Genomic DNA, 22,141 nt, shown 5'->3' on the forward strand with positions numbered 1-22,141 from the left:
GTAGTATTTAGAAAAGGCACATAGGCATATTTACTTTAATACTTTCACAGTATTTCACTGTTTAGGTAATACTGTTTTAAATTTTCTTCCTAGTAATCCTGCTTTACTTTCAACTGGTGGAAAAATTCAAACTCAAGGAAAGTCTATGACATTAGTAACCTCTTTAAAATGTGTTGAAAATCAGTAAGATGAATACACAAGCACAGCTAAGAAGTACTATTTAATGTTAACAGTTGAACTACAATGATCTATTTAAAAAAGCTTGCCTGAAAATTACCTTAAGATGGCATAAAAGTAAAAAATAAAAAGAATTTTTGAGAGGAAGTGAATATAAACTCTTCTTGTCTTCTTCTGATGGCTGGGACCACACAAGAGGTTTATGAGTCTGGGACTGCCCACTGGCTAATAGACTCTGTCTGTAGTTCAGAGAGTAGATTGTTTCAGATCCAAAAGATCCAGGGTTCAGTTTCCACAGATGACTCAACCAGAGGCATTAGTTGCATTGAGATACAGGAAGCGAGCAGAGAAGCCTGCCCAGAAAAAGACAAACTAATGGAAGATGCAAGAGAGAAATTTCCATGAGAGAAATTTGGCTACAAAAATATATGCTAAAGTAAGGGGAAAAGGGGAAGAAGAGGAAGAGATTAATTATTGGAAATAGGGGAAACTTCAGAGGGAGAAAAGAATGACTGCAACAAACGGAGAGTATGTTTACCAGGAGAAGAGAATGAAGCGTTTGGGGAAAATACAGTAAATCTTAAACGGAAGAACAAACAAAATTGAGGCAAAGGTTACCATTCAAAAAATTTATAGTACGTATGGAGAATGTTATGCAAGTGAATTTCCTACATTTCTATGAAAACAGAAGATATTCAGGAGTCCCCAAGAAAGAAACAAGGGTCTGACATTTTAGTAAATCTAATATGCAGTTGATGGAAGAACATCTTAAGGCAACAGAAAGGTTTCAGTGGCTTTATACACCTTACATACAGCATATATTTTATATACAACATTGTAATATCTATGTAGTTGTTAAAATATCAACACAGTAAGATCAGCAGTAAGGAATCCTTGAAGTATGTATTTATGTTTTAAAGCTTCTGTTATCACAGCACATAATACTTCAGAAACATATTGCTATTTGATGACTGTTTAAAAAAATGGCATAAAGTTGAAACTGAGATTCCCTTAAACATCCTGAGTCAACAAGTGCCTGAACAATCTCCTGAGAATTTGTCCTTTTTTTCCATATTAAATATTTTCCCATGTGGAGTTGTCTCCAAGGCATCAGCATAGCTTATCTAAAACTCTTTAAACATCATGTGCTTATACTTTATATAATTGGAATTAAGACTTTTGAAACTGCCCTCATATTTTGTCACCTGAAATTCAGTTGGCATCACAGTTTAATTCTCAGTGCTGTGGTTTTTTTAATTAGCATTCTGAGGATTGTTCATTGACCAAATAAAAAAATAGAAAGATAACTGAGTGTATCCAAAGTATAGTTTGGTATTACATACCAAACTTTCCACAAAATAAAGTAAGCACCATGCCAAAACTTTTAATTCATTATCATTTATACATCATATACTCAGCCACTTGCTTATGTGACTAAATTTTAAAGGTTAACTAATCCATCAAACAGTTTAAACTCCTCTCAGATGTAATTTACTGATTCTGAAAGGTATCTAATATGCAAGTCCTTCCACTGGAATGTTAAGTATTTGTCACTATTTAAATAAAGTAAATGACATCTGCATAGCAAACGTGTATTACGGCATTTTCATTTGCACACAAAACTTAGGAGAGGTGAATCTACATCAGAATGCTGCGGGAGATCATCAATTTGAAAATGTTCAGACAGCAAGGACTGCTGAGCATCGCCTAGACATCCAAAGAAGAAGCAATCCCAGGAATCAAAAATAGGCAGAGCTCCCGCAAGTCATTGACTCAGTCAGCTAACTGCTGATTTAACACCAGCTCCAAATTCCAGCCTGGATCTCATGGTCCAGGCATAAATCTAATAAAAGTAGGTGTCTAGTGTTTACAGTAAATAGAACATGTCTGTATTCAATCCTGCTACGTTTTGTTTTCAACAAATGTTAACAATGTTAACAGAAACATTCTCTTCAATTTCTAACACACCAACATAAAGCATCACTTCTGACCATTTCCAGTGCCAGAAGGCACTAAGGTTTTAAGAAAGAAAACATACTTCATTCTTTCTCTCCGGAGCCCTTCTAAAATAAAGCCTGATGGTGTTCTGATCTACTGCTAAATGAACCACATCAGTAAGCTAAGCAAACTATTATCTAATATGTACATCAGCAGAAAGACATACACTCATTATCAAATTTCCTGTGGCTAACTACTGCAAAACTGCAATCTAAAAGGAAGTCTAGCATGGTAAGAATAAGAAAGTAGAAGTCGTCTCGCTCTCCAAAACACTCAGTTATAAATTTAATGACTGTCTCAGGCAGTCAGGATTTTTCCTATGGGACTTGCCAGATTCAACAGCTTTCACCATAGCTATGCTACGCAAAGTGTTCAAGTATGCCAAAGTAAATTTCCCTGCACAGTTAGGTGTAGTTAACTGTGCTTCACTGAGTGAGCCAGTAAGTCATCGAATGAAAACCACAAAAATGTTTGATATTTTGGAAAACATCTTCTTGCACTCTAAAAATTTGTCATTTCTTTGAAACTGGATGGTAGGAGAAATTGCAAAAGTACCTTTTGAAATGTGTTAATCTTACTTTCCTTCCTTCATCCAGCTGAAACTACTGCTATCCTCTATTAGGAGCTTATCAACATGGCTGATACATAAGGCTTTCCCAGCACATGAGCTGGGGAATCCCATGATGCTGTCATTAACAACCTGACTCATATAGCAATCTCAGTAATCATCTTGGAGAGAATCCAGGAGAGTCAGCTCAGTTACATGGTAAAAAATCCCAAATACAGCTCTTTAAATCAAAGCTATTCTAGTTACTTTAAATACTATCAAAATCTGAACTCTTGATTCCTTTCTGGGAAAAAAGAAGGGGAATGACGCACTGAACTAAATAACTGGTACATTTTTGCTTAAGAAATAATCTCATAAGCAAGAATTCATAGTCCCAGAGCTTTAAGATAATTTGCAAATGGCTGTTACTTCTGTACATCGTTTGGCATCTTAGGATTGTTTACTGTTAATATGTATAAGTGCATTTAACTATTGAAATCATACAAAATTCTGGATTTTTATTTCCCATGTAATTGTTTTTCACAACACTTGTTATACATAACTGCTAGTATTGCTGGGGTTGCGGGTTGTTCCCCATTTGCTCTGATAAATGAGCAGAGCTTCGCTGTAAGTGCTGTCAGATAATTCTGCTCAGCTCTATCGCATTTAGAGGAACTACAAGGAAAAATATGACTCTGAACGTCAATGAAATTAGCAGCAGATGCTTAAAACAGACTGCTGGCAGTACAGCATGTAGAGAGCTTCACACCACTGAGCTGAAGAAGGGAACTCTCAACTCTCACACTGATATCTAAAATGAGGCATGCTACATGCTGTTCTGTGTTTTAACAGTACTTCTTGGTGATGACTCAACTTTTACACCAAAACAATATCTACCCTAGCCTTTACTGACAGTTTTTCTGACTCCAGTAGATTAATACATTCCCTTAAAATTCAGTTGTCCTACTAAGCTATCAAAAAAAAAAAAAAGGCAAAAAGCCAAATGCCAAGGATAAAATAGAGGTTGCCTACTGCAGGCGTGATCCAAGCCTATTCATAAGTATGAGTAACAAAGTCAATGACAAACTTTTCTTCATATATGCAAAAATAATTAGCCATTAAATAAATTATAAAACAAGAATAATTGGATATAACATAGAAGCAGTTTGGGAAATTATCCTGTGTCAAATTCTGAGGAAACCAATAGCTTTTATAGTGCTGTGTGATTTTTGCAGTCCTCTGAGTTTTAAACAGATGAAGTCACAAAACATTATAATGCTGGCACCAGCTATCTTTCCCTGCTTTCAGCCTAGCAGAGCTAGGTTGACAATGTGGCCTCCAGTATCAGCAAGTTGACAGACGCAACCTCTTATCAGTATCCTCAAAGGAATACTGGTAGTGACTAGTCAGGCAGGAGAGGGTATCATAAAGAAAACAAATGTTATACTCCAGCCATATTTAGTCATCAGAAGAAAACTAAACTAAACAGAAAGGAGATAGATGAAAACATGAGAATGTGCATTTCAGCTCACAAAAATGTTGCAATTGCAACTCACTTTCTTGCCCTAAATGTATATACTTAACACAGCAAGAAAATATTTTTTAAATTGTGTTTTAGGTATATATGTAGCCTGAGTCAAACACTTCCTGATGACTAGAGGTAAGGAAACATGGCAGGATCAAGTTGCCATAATTCAATGCACAAAATTAGAAAAGCAAGCACAAAACTATCTCAATTGAAGGCAGATGCAGTAACATGTAAAGATTTCACTAACCATTTTGTCAGTTCAAAAAACATTGAGTTTCATTCTAAATCACAAGTAGATTATACAATCTTTTATGGGCTCTCTATTATTATTTTTGCTTCCTCAGCTAACATTACTTTGGAATATTTTAGAATCTGTGAATTTAAGCCAAAAATATGCCAATACACATTCATACATACAAAATATATACATATACATGTATTATGTTTGTTAAATATATCAATCTTATTCAATATGCTATTCACCGCCCAGAATTGGTTCCCTGCCTTTATCAATAGCTACTTGCTTTCCGTGGCTATACCTTCCTCTTCTCTGAATGATTTCAAATCATTACATTCCCCCCCAGTCTTTTCGCACCACAACTTCTTTTCCTTTTTTTTTTTTCCCATTTATCTTTTATTCCCCTCTTTCATGTTCCAGGAATCAAGCTATGATGTCTTGTTCAGATACATCCCTCCATTTAAATAATCTCAACAAATTATTGAAAAATCTCTTGCATTGGTTCAAAGAAGAGCTATAACTTCAGAGATCTTGTTTTATTTGATCTAATTTTCTATGTCAACTTACAGTACCAATATAAAGACTGGATATAACTGACAGTGACTTCTGCTTGCTTGCCTTTTGTTTCAAAGAACAGCACTTCAGAAAGCAACATTCATAATTTCAATCCTTTACCTTATGGAAGCTTCCATAAAAGATTTTCTTTACTTCATCATTATCAAAAGTTACAGTCTGAACCTCTCCCCTTGTATCCTTGTTAAAGAATGACAGTACTTTGCTGGCAGCTGCAATAAATGAAAATAATACATTTCATTTCATATGTACTACTGAAACCACCATCCTAAGATACACTTACAGATAAAATGTAGTATACCACTCAATTGGGTAAACACAGGTTATAGATGGTCTTACTGACCCGTAACTACATAGATGTATTTTCTTTTGGGTTTAGAGGTAATACCAAAGTTGAAACGTAGCTTAGATGAATTATTCTTAGTTGAAAAAAACAATTAAAACTAAAAATATATAATCATTTACCATGTAGGAATGCTTTGGGTTTGGAAATATTTGGGAAGAATGCATGCAAAGTAATGTAACATATAAACTCTTTATGCAATAAGCATAATCATCCTTACGATCAAGCACAACTCCAACTTGTGGTTTGTAGTCTCTGTCTGTAATCTGCCAGATTGCAAAGGGCTCATTGGGGGATTCAGGCAGAAGACGGAATAACAGAATGATAGTGTATGCCTGTGGCAATCCCTCTGGGTGAATCTCCCTGTTAAGACAATATGAAGACATTTTTTCACATGGAAACACATGAGGAAAATAAGATCTTCATCATTTTCTCTTTTTCAAAGAAAAGACATGAGAGTAACAGGGAAACCACAGTGTTTAATGGACTGAGCATTTTAACTACTCTCTCAAACAGAAAAGAACTTTGTAATAAAAAACACTACGTGAGTTGTTAAGATGAACTCACAGCCTGTCTTCAGTTGGTCCAGGCACCATGGTTATGGAGGAAGCTAGAATATGACCAAGAACTCTTGGAGATGTATTCTTGTGGCAAGATTCTGTATAAACTACACATATTTAAAATTCCTTGATGATAAGTACAGAAAAAAGGACCGCAGCTTCATTTTTTTCTCATCTGGCCTGTTTTAGACAGGCAGCAGAAAACAGCATTTAACTATTGCTGCCCTTCAGGCACAGATACAGTGAAGGAGATTTCTGATGTATTCTCTGGATTTGGTAATGTATTTGGGCTCCACCTCATTCATCAGTGGCTGATGTTTAGATTTCTGATGTTCAGACTGTTAGACATTAAAAAGCAGAAAGCCAAAAGTAAACAAAAACATGCATTAAATGGCCTCCAGTATTTTCTGAAGGGGAAGGGAGGGCATGCAGGAAGAAAACTGTAAGAAAGGAGGTAGATTCTGCTTCTCCTCAATCATTATAATGGAACTGAGAAGGGGATTTGGCCTCATGAACATAGATATAGAAACATTAAAATGGAGAGAGGAGCTGCTCTGTGTTTTAGGTAAAGCTTATATACCCATACAATTATGGACACTGCAATAATAGCCATATCATTAAGTCAACACCATACAGTACAGTGCAAGAATGAAAATATTAAAGTAGATATAGCAACACAATTTTAACTTGGATACTAAGTTATTTCAGATACGCAAACAACTATGCCACTAGGATTAGGATGCTTTTATTGCTTTGCTGATTCAGTCTAAAGTGAGTTTTCTTTTCTGGCTTCTCATGAAACTAAGTGCCCAGAATACTCCGGCAAGTCTACTCCACTTCTTACAGCAGACAACGGACTATGTATCACAACATTTGAAAAAAAAAAAAAAAAGAAATAAATAATAGGAAGTCTGTCTTTTCGTTCTCTTTTTATCATCTTATCCTGCTAAATGCAAGGTTTATCTTAATGTAAGAGAGTTGCAAAACTGGGATTATCTGTACTTCCTTAGATCATAAAAATCCAGGCTGTCAGAGACCTATCCCCACCATAGCTGTAATGACACATCAATGAACTCAGAAAGTCCTCAAGTCCTCCACTTTGAAAGTTGTGAGCTGAGAAAGCTGGCAGAAAGAAATTATTTCTTCATATACGTCAGCTCCTATGCCTGTGATCTGATCTTTACCCAATCCAGCAGGATTGCAGAAGATTTCAAAGGCTTGTATGAAAAGATTAAATTTCCTTAAATTTATTAAGAATAATAGGTTATCTTTAGGCATCTCCTCTGACTCAGAACAACTTTTTTTGAAACTTACTTAAATAGATGGGAGAGGAACAAATGTAAAGAGAAAAAGAGAGCGCTACTGTTTCCCTTTTAGTAAAACTAACCACTAACTAAGTCTTTTTGGGGGTTGCGAAAAAATGTTGGCAATAATGACCATATATTACCCCTCCATAACCAAGCTCTAAGACCACAGGCCCTTGAAAACTCCATTCCATTTGCCAAATACGGCAACTCAAGCAGAGGAGAAACTGCCCTAAGTCAATGGTGTCAATGTGATGCCTACTGCAATATGAATGATGCCTCTGCAAAAAGTGGTACTTATCCCTCCATATTGAAACCATTTCTCTCTGGCAACATGGAGCTCATTGTACTAAGGAGGCTGCTGTTCAACTGCCTAAGGACAAACTGTGGATTATATGTAACTCAAATGTTTAAGAAGCAAAATCTCAAAAAAGAACAATAAGCAACTGGATTAATAGTGAACAGATTGCAACAGAAGAAATAGATTAGCATTTAATGAGAACAATGATAGATGTTCTCTGGAGTATATTTCTTGGAGTTCAGTACAAAGAAGATCAAATAAATGCATCTTCCACAAGATACTAATGCTACCATCTATAAACTCTGTTAATCCTTCCTCACCTGCTTTCCATAAATTGGAGTCTTTCAGGTTTACTTACCTTATTGGCTGGCTGACAAAGGCATTTTTGTGGAGTCTATATGCTACATAGCTTGGGAAAGAGCCTGATTCCAGTGATACGCCTTGTACAGAAGCAAAATGCTTCTCTGTTAGATTATATGATTCCAGCATCTTGAAACCTTTAAACCCAGAGAGAAAATAAAAAATAAAAACACTGTAGAGCTGTAAAAGACACAAATGAAGCTATGCCGAAATATTAGACAGTTACTTACCAGGTGAAGTGTATCCCTCCAAGTAAATAAGAGGACAAGCTAAAAGAAATGCAACAACATATTATTCAAAACTATAAAACCTAACAGGAAATAAACATATATATACTTCAGAAAGTTTTATTACCAAAACATCTGTGCTGTTATTAATTGTCGGCCAACTTTTTTTACATTTGTAATACCGTGTTCTGCGGTAGATGTACTGTTAAAATCTTTACTTGTTACTTTTAGTAGGGTATTTCTACTGTGACAAATTGTATGGAATAACAAATGAACCCCCCAAATATTTTAAAGAGTCTAATTCATATTAAGAAAGGAGCACAATGACACAGTCTTTCCATGAATATTTAAGGCATGAGTCAGGCTGCCTAATAGCTGTCAGATTCACAAGGAAAAACTGCAGATTTATATGGCTCCTCAGGAGCCAGCGGATGAGGCAGTTAGGGAGTACACAGTTGCACATGACAGGCCTGAGAATTTCTCATTTTTGCCGTAGAAGGATTTCACTTGAGTAAACAACTCAACTTTATTTAGATAATTTTGAAACAGCATCAGCTGCACCTCTTTAGCACCCCTAGACCAGTAGTAAATAAGAGACCTGTTGTGTCCTCCAGTTCACATTAGGCATCATTCTACTTCTTAAAGAGCAGTAGTTCTCACTGTTACTCTCTTTTTGTTATACCAGTACTTTTGAAATGTGAGACAAGATTACACAAAAAATAATACCTACCTTAAAACTTTAAAAAAGTAACTTGCTCCCTTAGACTATGTCCAGTTATTATGAAACCTAGCTTTTATATATATACATTTCTTTTGATGTACCTTAAATGGGATGGCAACTTGTATTGGGTTTGCATGGCAAGGTTTTGATAGCGTGGGGGCTACAAGGGAGGTTTCTATGAGAAGCTGCTAGCAGCTTCCCCCATGTCCGACAGAGCCAATGCCAGCCAGCCCCAAGACGGACCTGCCACTCGCCAAGGACCAGCCCATCAGCGACGGTGGTAGTGCCTCTGGGAAAACAGATTTAAGAAGGGGGAAAAAAGTTGCTGCACACAGAAACTGCAGCCAGAGAGAGGAGTGAGAAGATGTGAGAGCAACAACCCTGCAGACCCCCAGGTCAGTGAAGAAGGAGGGGGAGGAGGTGCTCCAGGCGCCGGAGCAGAGATTCCCCTGCAGCCCTTGGGGAAGACCGCAGTGAGGGAGGCTGTCCCCCTGCAGCCCAGGGAGGTCCACGGGGGAGCAGATCTCCACCTGCAGCCTTGGGAGAGAGGACCCCACGCTGGAGCAAGGGGATGCCTGAAGATGGCCGTGATTCCATGGGGAAGCCCAAGCTGGAGCAGGTTTTCTGGCAGGACTTGTGCCCCCATGAGGGACCCACGCTGGAGCAGTCTGTGCCTGAAGGACTGCAGCCCAGGGAAGGGACCCACCCTGGAGCAGTTCATGAAGAACTGCAGCCCATGGGAAGGACTCACGATGGATGGAGGACTGTCTCCCGTGGGAGGGACCCCATGCTGGAGCAGGGAAGAGTGAGGAGTCCTCCCCCTGCGGAGGAAGGAGTAGCAGAGACAACGTGTGATGAACTAACCCCAACCCCAATTCCCTGTCCCCCTGCACCACTGGGGGGAAGGAGGTAGAGAAAATCAGGAGTGAAGTTCAGCCTGGGAAGAAGGGAGGGGTGGGGGAAAGGTGTTTTAAAATTTGGTTTTATTTCTCATTATCCTACTCTGATATGACTGTTAATAAATTAATTTTTTTTTTTTCGCAAGTCAAGTCTGTTTTGCCCATGACAGTAATTGGTGACTGATGTCTCCCTGTCCTTATCTCGACCCACAAGCTTTTTGTTATATTTTTTCTCTCCTGTCCAGCTGAGGAGGGGAGTAACAGAACATCTTTGCTAGGCACCTGGCATCCAGCCAGCATCAACCCACCACACAGCTGTAACAATATACAAGCAAATGTATTGATTTAGGAAAAGGAAAAACAAAATGTCTTCTACTCACTTGAGGTAGCTGTCTCACACACAAAGGTGACGAGGTTATCTTGAATCTTTTCAAAGGCATCAAAGTCATCAACAATAAATACATGACGCTCACTGGGCTTGCTGGCAATCTTGGCCAGCTCATTGTAATCTACATCAGCCACACCAACCACAAAGACACTGAAGCCTGCAAAAATAACACTTTTTACTTGAAATGTAGTAAACATACATTACCATTTTTCAGGTCAGTATTTCACAAACCATCTCTACCATTGATTTCTCAGGCTCTACCTGGTCTTTTATTTGGCCTTCATTATAAGCATACATTCTGGATATCCTTTCAACCTATCGAAGCTCTGGAGGGATTAAACTGATTTTTGCGTCTTTCAAAACTTTCTACTGCTCCCTTCATTGATTTTTGTTGGACATTATCCAATCTCACACAGCCTTGGCTACATAGTCCCCTCACTCTTTCATACAAAATGTACAATCCTCTCAACTCTGCAGTATCTTAAATCTGTTCTGTGTCCAAAATCTCTGTGCAGACTATTAGTTATCCAGTTCTTTACCTGTTGCCCTCTCCTGCACTTCATGCTTCTTAGTTTCTCTTTCACTTTCTTAACATGGTATTCATCTCACTAATTTTTACTTTGCAAGTTAGCAACAAGTCTAAGCTAGTTGTCTAGTGTTCCTCTATAATCAACTGACAGACATGGGCAGATTAAGAACGCAGTTCATCGCACCTCCCTAAGATGCTAACAACTTCAAGACAGAAGAAGCTGTCATCTGTAGATGCCTATCTGTTGCTTTCTTCATTAGCCATAAAAGGACCATACATGATGACCTTAGACTAGACATTTAGTTGTTAGATGGCTTAAGTCAAACAAGAAGAACCCAGCCCCTTGAATTTGATCATATCACCATGTGTAATGGCATAATCTCCTTCTTTGTCAGGGTGATTTTCCTCTTCAAATCCTTAATTAGCATCTCCTTGTCTTCTGTATCAAGGTTTTGTTTCCTGCTAACTTCTAGCCTTTACAGAATTCTGTCTCTGACTCATTTCTTCCTTTCCCTTCTCCCACCTAAGACTCCATGTGACAATTGGACCTCTCTTTGCCATACCAGAAAACAAGGAAGAAAAAAAGTCACCACACAATTCAGCACTATATAGAAAAAAATCTCCCACAAAACTTCATTGACAAGAAACTGCACAGACATTGGAAATGCTGGTTGGAGGCTGAAAGCAGAATTCAAATTTATTGCAAATGATAAAGCTATTTTTATTTACATTTTTAATTTTTCAGAAAGAAGATAATTATTCCTCCGTAGCCAATTCTGGTGAAGCTTTGGCTGAAATACTCTGTCCAGCTTTGAGTACAACATTTAAGATGCAAAGAAACCAAAGCAAGTAGAGAGGAGATGAAAAACGGTAAGAGGTTTGGAAAACATGATAAACAGGAGGTTGAAGGAAATGGGTTTGTTTAGTCTAGAAAAGAGAAGACAGAAAGAGGAAATGACAACAAACTTCAAATATGAAGGCCCGTTACAGTGGACAGTGATCAAGAGCTTTCCTGGTTAACTAGGTAAATGAAAAGAAGACAATAGTTTAATTAGCCTGAAGAAACACTTAGGTGAAATGTGAGGCAAAGCTTTCCAACTATTAGGGTAGTTAAGCACTGAAGCAGATTATTCAGGGAGACTGTAGAGATTTTTATGAATAGGGTAGCCAAACATCTTTAGAAACCATCTAGACAGAGCTGATGCCTTCAGATCACAGAGGCAGAGACGACAACTTGTGGTTTACATGCCAATGATTTCCGTAAGGAAGTACAACATCTCCTTACTCTGGGAACAGGACTCCAGGTGGTTCATGCACTGAAATGCAAAACTGCTGGGTGCAGGGACAGGAATAGATTATTAGGCTCACATAAGCCACATTCAGCAAATCTGAAGAGGAAGTGCAATGCTTCTTCACTCAAAAGGCAATGAAGGAGTCAGTTCAGACTCAGTTCCACCAAAAGCAACTACTTTAACTGGAGATCCACTGGTTTATATCAGGTAAATCATAAAGCTCAAAAAGCCAGGCCCATTACATCAAAAGCACTAGACTGGAGTACACTTCACAATGGTCCCTGGGGTCCACACATCAAGGAAGTAAAGAGGTAACCAAAAGTCATGTCTATGAAACGATATGCATGAGGAATTACTTGAAAGCCTTGGGAAGCCACAACCTTCCCCAGAGAGAAAGCTAGAGAAAAAAAAAGTAAGTCTGGCCCAGACAGCCTAAACTCTTTACATAGTTTTGGTTTTTCCCAAATATTCAGAATATGTTTCTGAGTCCATAAATGATGAAAGGATTCCCAGATAATTGAAGCATCACTTATAATTGCATTGCTTAACACATAAGGGAATGAAAGAGCCAGGTACTGCGAATTGCTTACCAGAGTGCTGTATGACTGTTGCTGCTTTCCTCACCTCATCCTGAGACCGACCGTCTGTGACAACAACAAGTACCTTGGGAACACCTCGCCTCATGCCACTCTCCCAAGTCAAAACCTTTTCTTTGATAAATGTTAGGGCTTTGCCTGCAAAGTGCACAATGAACAAGGAGTCAGCCCTATTATCCACAAGAGAAGAAACCCCTTACTTTGAAAGGGCAACAGCCACACAGCTGAAGTAGAAGAACATAAAAACCTAATTCTTCAGCCATGCAATATTAGGATAATGAGGTAGTTTCTGAAAATTGTATCCTAAAGAAATGTAATTACTGCTCAGAATTACCTGTCCTTGTGTTTCCTCCTCTGTACTGAATATTTTGAAGAGCTCCCAGGGCCTGGGCCTTGTCATCAAACGTATTCAGTTTAAATTCAGATTTTGCCTCATCACTGTACTGCACAAACGAAACCTGAAATGCAATATATCACAGTGTTCAGTCTCATACCTCCATATTCAGATCAGTTCTCACCACTGAAATCTGTATTGTGGTATATTAGTAAGCATTAAATAGTTGAAAAATCTTTTTAATATATGTATGATTATGCACACACATGCATATTTACAGACACAGATATCATCACAGCAATGTGCATGCAACACTTTTTTCTTTCTTTCTCTTTGTGTATGAAATGTCATGTAACCTTAAATAAGTATTATTAACTTATTGCTATTACTATGATGCAGTATATATAGTTCTTATTCTCTGCTTCTGAGCAGATGTACAGTATCTACAAAACCTCTTCCAGTTTTTTTCAGGAAATACAAGAATAATTTGGCAATAGAACGTCAATAAAGTTGGAGATATACAAAATTGTGTACTCTTTTGCCTTAAATACTGGAATACAATCACTGAATGTTTATTCTGAAATCATCTTTAAATATTATAAATACATATTTTATTTTGCTCCTTTTAATGTTCTGAAAAATTCCAATATTATAGTATACTAATTTGATGCTGAATAGACATCTCTCTGTATGTATATATTCACATTTATTGAAGTAAATTCCCTTTTAAGTGATTAATATCCAATTCAAAACCTGAGATTGTTGCAACTATCTCAAGAGGTAATATTTTACTAAACATTAGCATTTACATGTCTCCGTCACCTATATTGGGCCTTCTCTAGCTCTAGGTTGGGGACCCATATATGTTCACAGGAAAAAAAAATATTATAAAACAAACAAACAAATGGAAAGGAAAACTACCCAGTACAGATTAGAGCTAAGAAGGATAAACAATGTCTGAGACAAAGTAAAGTATGAGGGGTATCTTTTCCTTAAAAACGTCTAAAGAGTTAAAGATAGGGAATCAAAGACCCAAAAATATGCCTAGAAGATGAAAGGCAGTTCATGAGTAACGCAAATAGTTTTTATAGTTACTGGGGAAAAATCACTCCCACAATCTCCCACAAAAAAAACAGACCTTCAGCCTTCTAACCAAGGAAAATGCATTGCACCTGCAGGTCATTGCAATGCTCCAGAAATACCTTGTAAGAAACTCTCTCACATCTCTTCATCTAGTGAAAGACAAATGGTTACGGGAACCTAGGCAGTGACCTCATCCAGCTTCCCATAAGCAAATGAAAACCAGTAATGGTGCAAGGCTTACAGTAAGAAGCTGTCTTACTGGAAGGAAGGAAATGTCTTTGACATAACTATGATCAGCCCAGAAATCCTGAAAGTCTATTCCTCATTAGCTATTACTGTTTACCCTTTAAAGAGGCATTAATTCATAAAGAGGACTAACTTTTCACCTTTCCATACTTTCACTATGCCCACTGTGGAGTGGACACATCTCTCTTTAGGATGGGATGAAGAGACTTCTGCAAGTGCCTCTCTCAAAGGGATTCTGCCTACTTACTGCAGTGGGATTCTAGGCAGCTCAGCAAGACCAGGCTGATGGCAAGCCACTTGGACTCTACATGTACAAGACTCGTTTCTTATATTGAGAAATTAAAAAGTGAACTTAAGGTTCACTCAACAGTCAAGACTGTCCCCAAAACAGATTTCTGATATGACACAGACAAAACCTAGCATATAACAACTAGGCTGTGTGCCAGTTGTTGGTGCCCTATACAAAGAAACAAAACTATAAAATTAACCATACATTGACCGTACATCACCCCAGTTTCTCTGCCTGGAGGATTCCCACACACTACAACTTTTGTCTTTCAGAATAGTAACCTCTCAGGATAGACTGGATTCCCTTTGTATTTACAAAATGACCAACATATTTCATAAATAATTATACATGCGCACACATACACATACACATGTGTTGTACAACAGTCTAATACAAAAAAAATACAGCATTCTGAAAGAAAGGAAAAATCAGATCTAACTTTAGTAATTCAGCTTCATCTTCAGTTTCCCTCCAAAATGTACCCAATGGAAACAACAAACCTACCTGGATTCCAGCAGGATTAATCAAGTCAAAAGCTCCTACTGTGTTAAAAACAAATTTCACTACTTTGTTGAAGTTATCATCACCAATACTCCAGGAAGCATCAGTCAAGAATACTATGTCTGCTTTGGCACCTCTGCATACTGAAAAACCAAGAAAAGGAACACTTAAAACACATCAGTCATATCACTGTGAAATAAAGAGCATTGCTTCAAAATTTGAAAATTCAAGAATGACAAATATCCAGCAAACTTCTATTACCACACAGTCAACCTGGCAGATGGCTAATGCTCAACACAAAAACATTTATTAAAAATTTTCAAAGAAAAGTTGAAGAAATGAGGAAAAGCTCAAGAATCGAATGTAGATGTTTTAAATTACTTTTTTTTTTTTCTGAGCAGCTGCCATGAAACTTAAATTGTCTGCTGAGGGCAGACAGACTCACAGACTTGCTACAGAGCTATAGAATATCATGATTTTTTTCCCAAAATGTATGCACCTTCCTGTTCTAAACCACGAAATGTTGAAGTCTAGTACAGCTCAAGAGCAAAAGGATGGCATTAGGAAACCGATCTCAAACTTATTTCCCTAAAATGCTGTGCTAGTTTTAAATCTACTTAAGTTTATGAAAAATAGAATTAAAGTCTGAAGCAGTGCAGCAACTACATAAAAATACTGAATAATTCTACAAATAAACATACCATCCCGAGCTGGAGGGATCGTAGGAGGTGGAGGAGGTGTAGGTGGTGGAGTTGGTGCCTCTGTAGGTTTGAGGACTGAAATGAAATAAAAATTTTTTTACTACATATAAATTATTTCAATCAAGGAAAAACTTTAGATTATGTATCATATTACCACACAGAAAGATTCTAATCTTTTCTCACTAACCTGAATAATGTATAATTTGCAGGAAGAAAATTCTTTTGTTACAACAGTAATGAGATTATAGCTATTGTTAAAACAAAGGTACATGATTTCATTACAGGAAACACTTTTACATGAGCTGAGTAACACTGCACTCTGATAATGCACCTGTTTTTCATCCAAGTGCTAGGAAATACTTGAAGAAGAGCATAAGAATTTCCCTCATAAACTCCAGCTGACATTACACTGAGAGAAAGAGGAAAGAAGACCACTTAAAAGAGGTATTGAAAGCCATTTAGGAGCAAGACAGGTTCTACAGCTGAAGTAAGACAAGTTCTATAGCTAAAACTTAAGGTTCACAGTGTCTATTACCTACCTGTACGCTCCCTCATAGAGACTGGGGGTCCCTCAAGGTTAGGGGTCTGAACAAAGACGGTAGCATTGTATTCTGTGTCTGGTGAGAGGCCAGTAAAACAATGGCTCGTTTCTGATCCACGTACTGTGATTTCCTGTCCTCTGGAACCTGTCCAAAAAAAGCCCAATGGAAAGAAAGTCAGAACCCACTATTTCCCTTTTAATATGTGTACAAATAAGCGTAAAAATGAGACACCTCTTGAGAGGAGGTTGGAGCAGGTGGGACAGCAGTCTTTCTAGACCAAGATTATGTGGTTATTATACACCCTGAAGCATACTGGAGAGTAACATTGCAGTGTACATGTGAAACCCAGGTAACTAGCAGGTCCCAGTAATGAAAGTTAACTTGACAATAGGCAGCACTGCCTCTTTGCAGCTTTTTCACCACTGTAGAAAAACAGGTTATGTCCAGAGCTTTAAAGCTCAACCAGATGTATTGTGGCTTCTGGTGGGTGCTTGCCAGCAATCCAAATAAGTGTTGTTGTCACTGAAATAAGACAATTATGTTTCCAGAAAATGCAAAAAATAAAATGCACTTACCATCAGCTGGGTTTAGCTTCAGTCTGTAGGAAGTTGCTGACCGATGAGGTGACCATCTGATACAGAAAGTATCCCAACCCACTTTGTAACTTGTTAGGTCAGTGACATTCAAATATACTGTGAATAGAGAAAGAGATAAACTGTTCTCTGGAAAACAGTATGTAATGGGTGAAGAACATCAAAACAAAAATTATATTAGCAGTGCTGGTCCAGAACTTGTTTTTTTTTAAATACTCACAGAAGGAAAGAACAGTTCCAGTCAAATATCTTCATTTTCTGTTACACCCTAGAGATCCTAGCCTAGCTATTTACAAAGGCCCAAAGTCTGACACCCTTCCCGTATTGGGTAACAGCCCATTTTATGAGTTTTCACATGAAATAAGTTGTGTTCTTTATAAAATAAGAAACTTCCAAAAATCGGAATCTGACTCATATATATGGCAGTATGGAAGGAATGTACTGAGTCAACAAAACTCATGATGCTTGATTCATCTTAACTGAAGAAATTTTTAGAAGTTTCTTAGCTGAGGCCATCAACAAAATCATCTCCTTCTGAAAAGCTGAAGTTTCAGTCTCTGGACATCCCTGTGAGATAAAAGCAGAGTAGCAAAAACCTAGACCTGTTTAGCATGGTTAGATTCTGTAGTACCCTGGAGACAGTTAAAGATTGACTCCAACTATAGCTGAATAAAATTTTAGGAAGCACACTAGAAAATTTTATATCATTAAAACATTACTTAAAACTATATTTCCATTACTGTTGCCAAGCTTAGTGTTGTTAAGATCTATACCATGGACAGATGATAAGTATTCTCCATGAGAGGATTTTCAGACTTTCTAACAACCAGCCTTAAAAATCCTTTCTTAATCAATGTTATCTCAGATCAGCATATGTATCTAGCATGACTACTACAAAATTATTTTGACTTACATGTAGTGCCTTGATCTGTCAAAGGTATGCTCATTCCAGAATCATACTGGGCATAAACATTCACATCATAAGTAGTACTGGGAGACAGATTATGCAAGGTGTAGGAAGTCACTTCTCCCACAAAAACCTCCATGGGCTCATTTGAACCTTGAATTGAAAGAAGTATTAAGTAAATACAGAAAAAGAGAGAAAGATTCATGATTAGGTGAGCTACAAAACTATCCGCTGTCTTTTACATGTCATTAAGTGTCAATCTCGTTTTTTATAAAACAAAACATACTGATTTCTTAAATTTTAGCATATTAGACTGTTGCAAACAGAACATACACATAGCTTCACAAGCTACTGTGCAATGGTTGTGTTTAACTTATAGAATGGTATGTATATTGTTTCACTGTCACATAAAACAAAGGTTCTGAAGGACATTAGTACCTAAATACCTGTCCAGTACTCATCTCACATACACCAGTTCATAGCCTCAGAAGGACAAGAGGTATTAAAGAGAGGAAAATCAAGTCTTGTCCAGGACTTTATCTAGTCACTGTATTAAATTTTAACTATACAATTCTTTCTCTGAAATTGAATGTATGAAACACTGTGTTTGATAGTTTGTGCTTCTTATAAAATACTGTTAATAAGACTTAAGCTTCCATCAAAATCAGTAAACAAAGGAAATAAATCCTTTAACACAAACATTTCATGATACTTATGATTTCTATTGTGATCTCCCATTAGCCACCCACTATTCTGAAAGTGGTATACTCAGAATGAACGGGCTTTCTTACCCACAGGTTTGTATACAATTTTATAGCCAAGAACAGGGGATGGTGAAGGATCCCAGGAAACTCTGAATCGCGTATACCATTCATCAGTTATATACATATTCTGAGGAGGAAGCAGGCCAACTAAAAAGAAAGAAAAACACTCTAATTAGACTAGTGACTTTTTTTCAACCTCTAGAAACTTACACTGTAACTCTGTCAGGTAATAATCACATCAAAGGCATAATTAACATAATGAAAACTTAACAAAGTTGGAGTGCTCAAGAAAGATGTGTCTTAAATTTAAAAAAGAATATACAATATTAAAACTAATTACCGGTTCTGCCATTTCCAGTCAGTTGTCCACCATCTCCATCTTCGTACACAGCCACAACAGTAATTTTATATGGTGTATCCGATTGCAGTGGTTGTAATATCACATTATTTCTTATCCCAGGAACTGTTGTCTAGAACACAAAAGAAACAGGTAAACAAACTCACAGTCCTGTAACTGATCAATAATGACAATAACTAGAATTAAAATTTGTTTTGACACTTGATGCACTTTTTTTTATGTCCACTGTAGATAAAGTTATTCAGGATATCTTAAGGGTTATAGCCTATAAACAATTATTAGTCTTTGTTATTTTAAATTATAAAACACTGTGGTCAGCACAAAACGATACATCAAATTGACTCTTCAGTCCCTACCCTCAGATCAAACTGAGATGCTGCAGTTCCTCACCAAGATTTCAGTAATGTTCCCTCATAGAATAGAAAAAGTCATGGTGATGTGTTTGGAGACAGAAAAAGAGAGGAAAAAGCTCCTAAAATGGGGACAGAAGTCATTCATGCTACTCATCAGCTTCATTTCTACCTTTTCATTTTCCTCACCTTAGGATATAATTTTCTTGAGAGAAATAACAGTTAGTCTGAGAAGGATAGAACCACAGAATGGTTTGGGTTGGAAGGGACCTTAAAGAGCATCCAGTCCCAACCCCCCTGCCATGGGCAGGGACACCTTCCACTAGACCAGGTTGCTCCAAGCCCCATCCAACCTGGCCTTGAACACTTCCAGGGATGGGGCAGCCACAGCTTCTCTGGGCAACCTGTTCCAGTGCCTCACCACCCTCACAGTAAAGAATTTCTTCCTTACATCTAATCTGAATCTACCCTCTTTCAGTTTAAAGCCATTACCCCTTGTCCTATCACTACATGCCCTTGTAAAAAGTCCCTCCCTGGCTTTCTAGTAGCCCCCCTTTAGGTACTGGAGAACTGCTATAAGGTCTCCCCAGAGTCTTCTCTTCTCCAGGCTGAACAACCTCAAGGAAGCTCTAAATATTTTGATATGTAAAAACGTGCCTGTTTATGCATCCCTCAATCTCCTCAACTTCCTGGTGCAGCCATACACTATCGCTCCCTTCTAATGAAAAGGTAGGTATAATCCAAAAAGTAACACTGCTCCATAAAATCGCAATAAAGCACTGAAACTACAGAAAGAAAGTATCTATCTAGAGGTATCTATCTCAAAAGCACGTCCCAGTCAACATTTTCCCCTATTACTTGATAAAAATTTTCAGCTGTTTGAGACTTGCTATTTTTATGTGTGTTGAAAAATATGCGTGTCCTGATTAACAGGTCCGGTAGGGAATTTTCAACAATTGAATTTTCAGCATGCCCTATATGATAATATATAAGCAGTAATAGCACCTCTATATGGTACATTTTGGCTGGTGGTAGTCAGCAGGAATTCTGCCGTTGACCTCTATAGGATCTGAGTTTGGCTTTGCTATAAGCACTCAGAGAATTTTATAAGCTTCAGATTAACTTGTGCTATCATTAAGCTGCAGGAAATTAAACACAAACACTTACAATTCATACTGAACCTTACAAAAGCAAGTTAGATGCTGAACCAAAGTTACCATTGCTTTCTTATTAAACTCTGCCAAATCTCTTCAATTTATAAAATGCAGGTTTATGTTTATTCTGTATATTACCACACTGACTTCATAACGAATAGAGTATGAAGTAATATATGGCTATTCACTGTAGCACAATGTTTGAACTAAATGTCAGGAGGCAGGTTCTGCTCAGAATCTTCTGATTAATGTGTGACATATTTAACATTTTACACACAAGTTGATGCATTAAACCGTATACGTTCTGCAACTTTGTGAGAAAAAAAAACCTGTTCTATATAAACCATGGCTTCTCAGCATTGACAACAATGACCAAAGAACCCAGACAGCATGCAGAGTGTATTACATGTAGAACAGGTGTCTGTTTTTCTGCAGCCTAAAGAATTGACTGAGAACATCTCAGTGCTTACTAAGGAATTACAGAACTTACATATTCATCGATAGGGTCTCCCACAGTGGGTGAATAAATGATTCTGTACTGCTGGACTGGCCCATCAGCATGGTCCCATTGAACAGAAAGGCTGTTTGTGGTCTCGTCAAACACTCTCACATTCCTTGGACCACTGCGAGGCACTAAAGAAAGAAAATACAGAAGGCTGTATGCACGTGATTCTTCCAATTCAGTGTCACTCTCACTGGTTCAAATGCTGCCCTGAAGCCAAAGCTAAGGGCCCTCTCTGAAACTCTGAATAAACTTTTTCCTGCTTTTGGCTGGGATAGAGTTAACTGTCTTCCTAGTAGCTGGTATAGTGCTGTGGTTTAGGTTCAGTATGAGAAGAATGTTGATAACACACTGATGTTTTCAGTTATTGCTAAGTAGTGTTTACACTGAGTCAAGGATTTTTCAGCTTCTCATGCCCAGCCAGCAAGAAGACTGGAGCAGCACAAGAAGTTGGGAGGGCACACAGCCAGGGCAGCTGACCCCAACTGGCCAAAGGGATATTCCATACCATGTGAGGTCATGCCCAGTATATAAACTGGGGGCAGTCGGGCTGCGGAGGGACTTGGGAACAAACTGGGCACCAGTCAGTGGGTGGTGAGCAATGGACTTGTGCAACACTTGTTTTGCATATTCCAATTCTTTTATTATTATTGTCATTTTATTATTGTTGTTATTATCTTTATTAGTTTCTTCCTTTCTGTTCTATTACTGTTCTTATCTCAAGCCATGAGTTTTACCGATTTTTTTTTCCAGTTCTCTCCTCCATCCCACTGAGTTGGGGGGGAGTGAGTGAGCAGCTGTGTGGTGCTTAGTTACTGATTGGGGTTAAACCAGGACAACCATATACAGGTAGATTTAGTCAATGATCATATAGCAGTGCCTGAAAGTCTTAAATAGAAACAGGGCCTTAACTGGAGGAACTGGAGCAGAATGGAAGGGAGGGAACATCAGAGGGATGTGCACAGTGAGCATCTATATACATTCTGCTTCTCAGACTCTTGCAGACAAGTATAAATATAGCCTGTCACATCTGCAAGTTTTAGATGAATATGGGGATTTAACAGAGAAAGCAGAGAAGCAGCAAAAGAGAGGTGACCTATTATTGCCATAGACAGTTTCTTTACATGTTATTTCTAGAAGGAATTTTAAAGAAGCCAAGCGTAAGCCAACCAAGACCCCACAAGCTAAGTTGTAACAAGGAGGTTTTGGTGTTTAGGAATCTCCAGGAAAAAACAA

At 37.8% G+C, this 22,141-nt stretch overlaps 1 protein-coding gene across 5 annotated transcripts in view; it reads right to left on the minus strand.

Annotated features, from left to right (window-relative positions):
* Positions 1 to 22,141, minus strand: part of COL12A1 (collagen type XII alpha 1 chain) — a 106,080-nt gene that overhangs the window by 22,954 nt on the left and 60,985 nt on the right. For all 5 annotated transcript variants that reach the window (XM_075046458.1, XM_075046457.1, XM_075046461.1 and 2 more), the window contains 15 exons: positions 20,894 to 21,036; positions 18,882 to 19,011; positions 18,569 to 18,688; positions 17,784 to 17,930; positions 16,853 to 16,969; positions 16,275 to 16,421; positions 15,736 to 15,810; positions 15,038 to 15,177; positions 12,916 to 13,039; positions 12,576 to 12,719; positions 10,157 to 10,321; positions 8,160 to 8,198; positions 7,928 to 8,066; positions 5,625 to 5,767; positions 5,164 to 5,273 (listed from right to left, as the gene is read on the minus strand). In XM_075046458.1, the coding sequence (XP_074902559.1) occupies positions 5,164 to 5,273; positions 5,625 to 5,767; positions 7,928 to 8,066; positions 8,160 to 8,198; positions 10,157 to 10,321; positions 12,576 to 12,719; positions 12,916 to 13,039; positions 15,038 to 15,177; positions 15,736 to 15,810; positions 16,275 to 16,421; positions 16,853 to 16,969; positions 17,784 to 17,930; positions 18,569 to 18,688; positions 18,882 to 19,011; positions 20,894 to 21,036 (1,883 nt within the window). The remainder of the gene's footprint in view (positions 1 to 5,163; positions 5,274 to 5,624; positions 5,768 to 7,927; positions 8,067 to 8,159; positions 8,199 to 10,156; positions 10,322 to 12,575; positions 12,720 to 12,915; positions 13,040 to 15,037; positions 15,178 to 15,735; positions 15,811 to 16,274; positions 16,422 to 16,852; positions 16,970 to 17,783; positions 17,931 to 18,568; positions 18,689 to 18,881; positions 19,012 to 20,893; positions 21,037 to 22,141) is intronic.

The sequence above is a fragment of the Buteo buteo genome, chromosome 15 (assembly GCF_964188355.1).
Source record: "Buteo buteo chromosome 15, bButBut1.hap1.1, whole genome shotgun sequence".
Classification (NCBI taxonomy): Eukaryota; Metazoa; Chordata; class Aves; order Accipitriformes; family Accipitridae; genus Buteo; species Buteo buteo.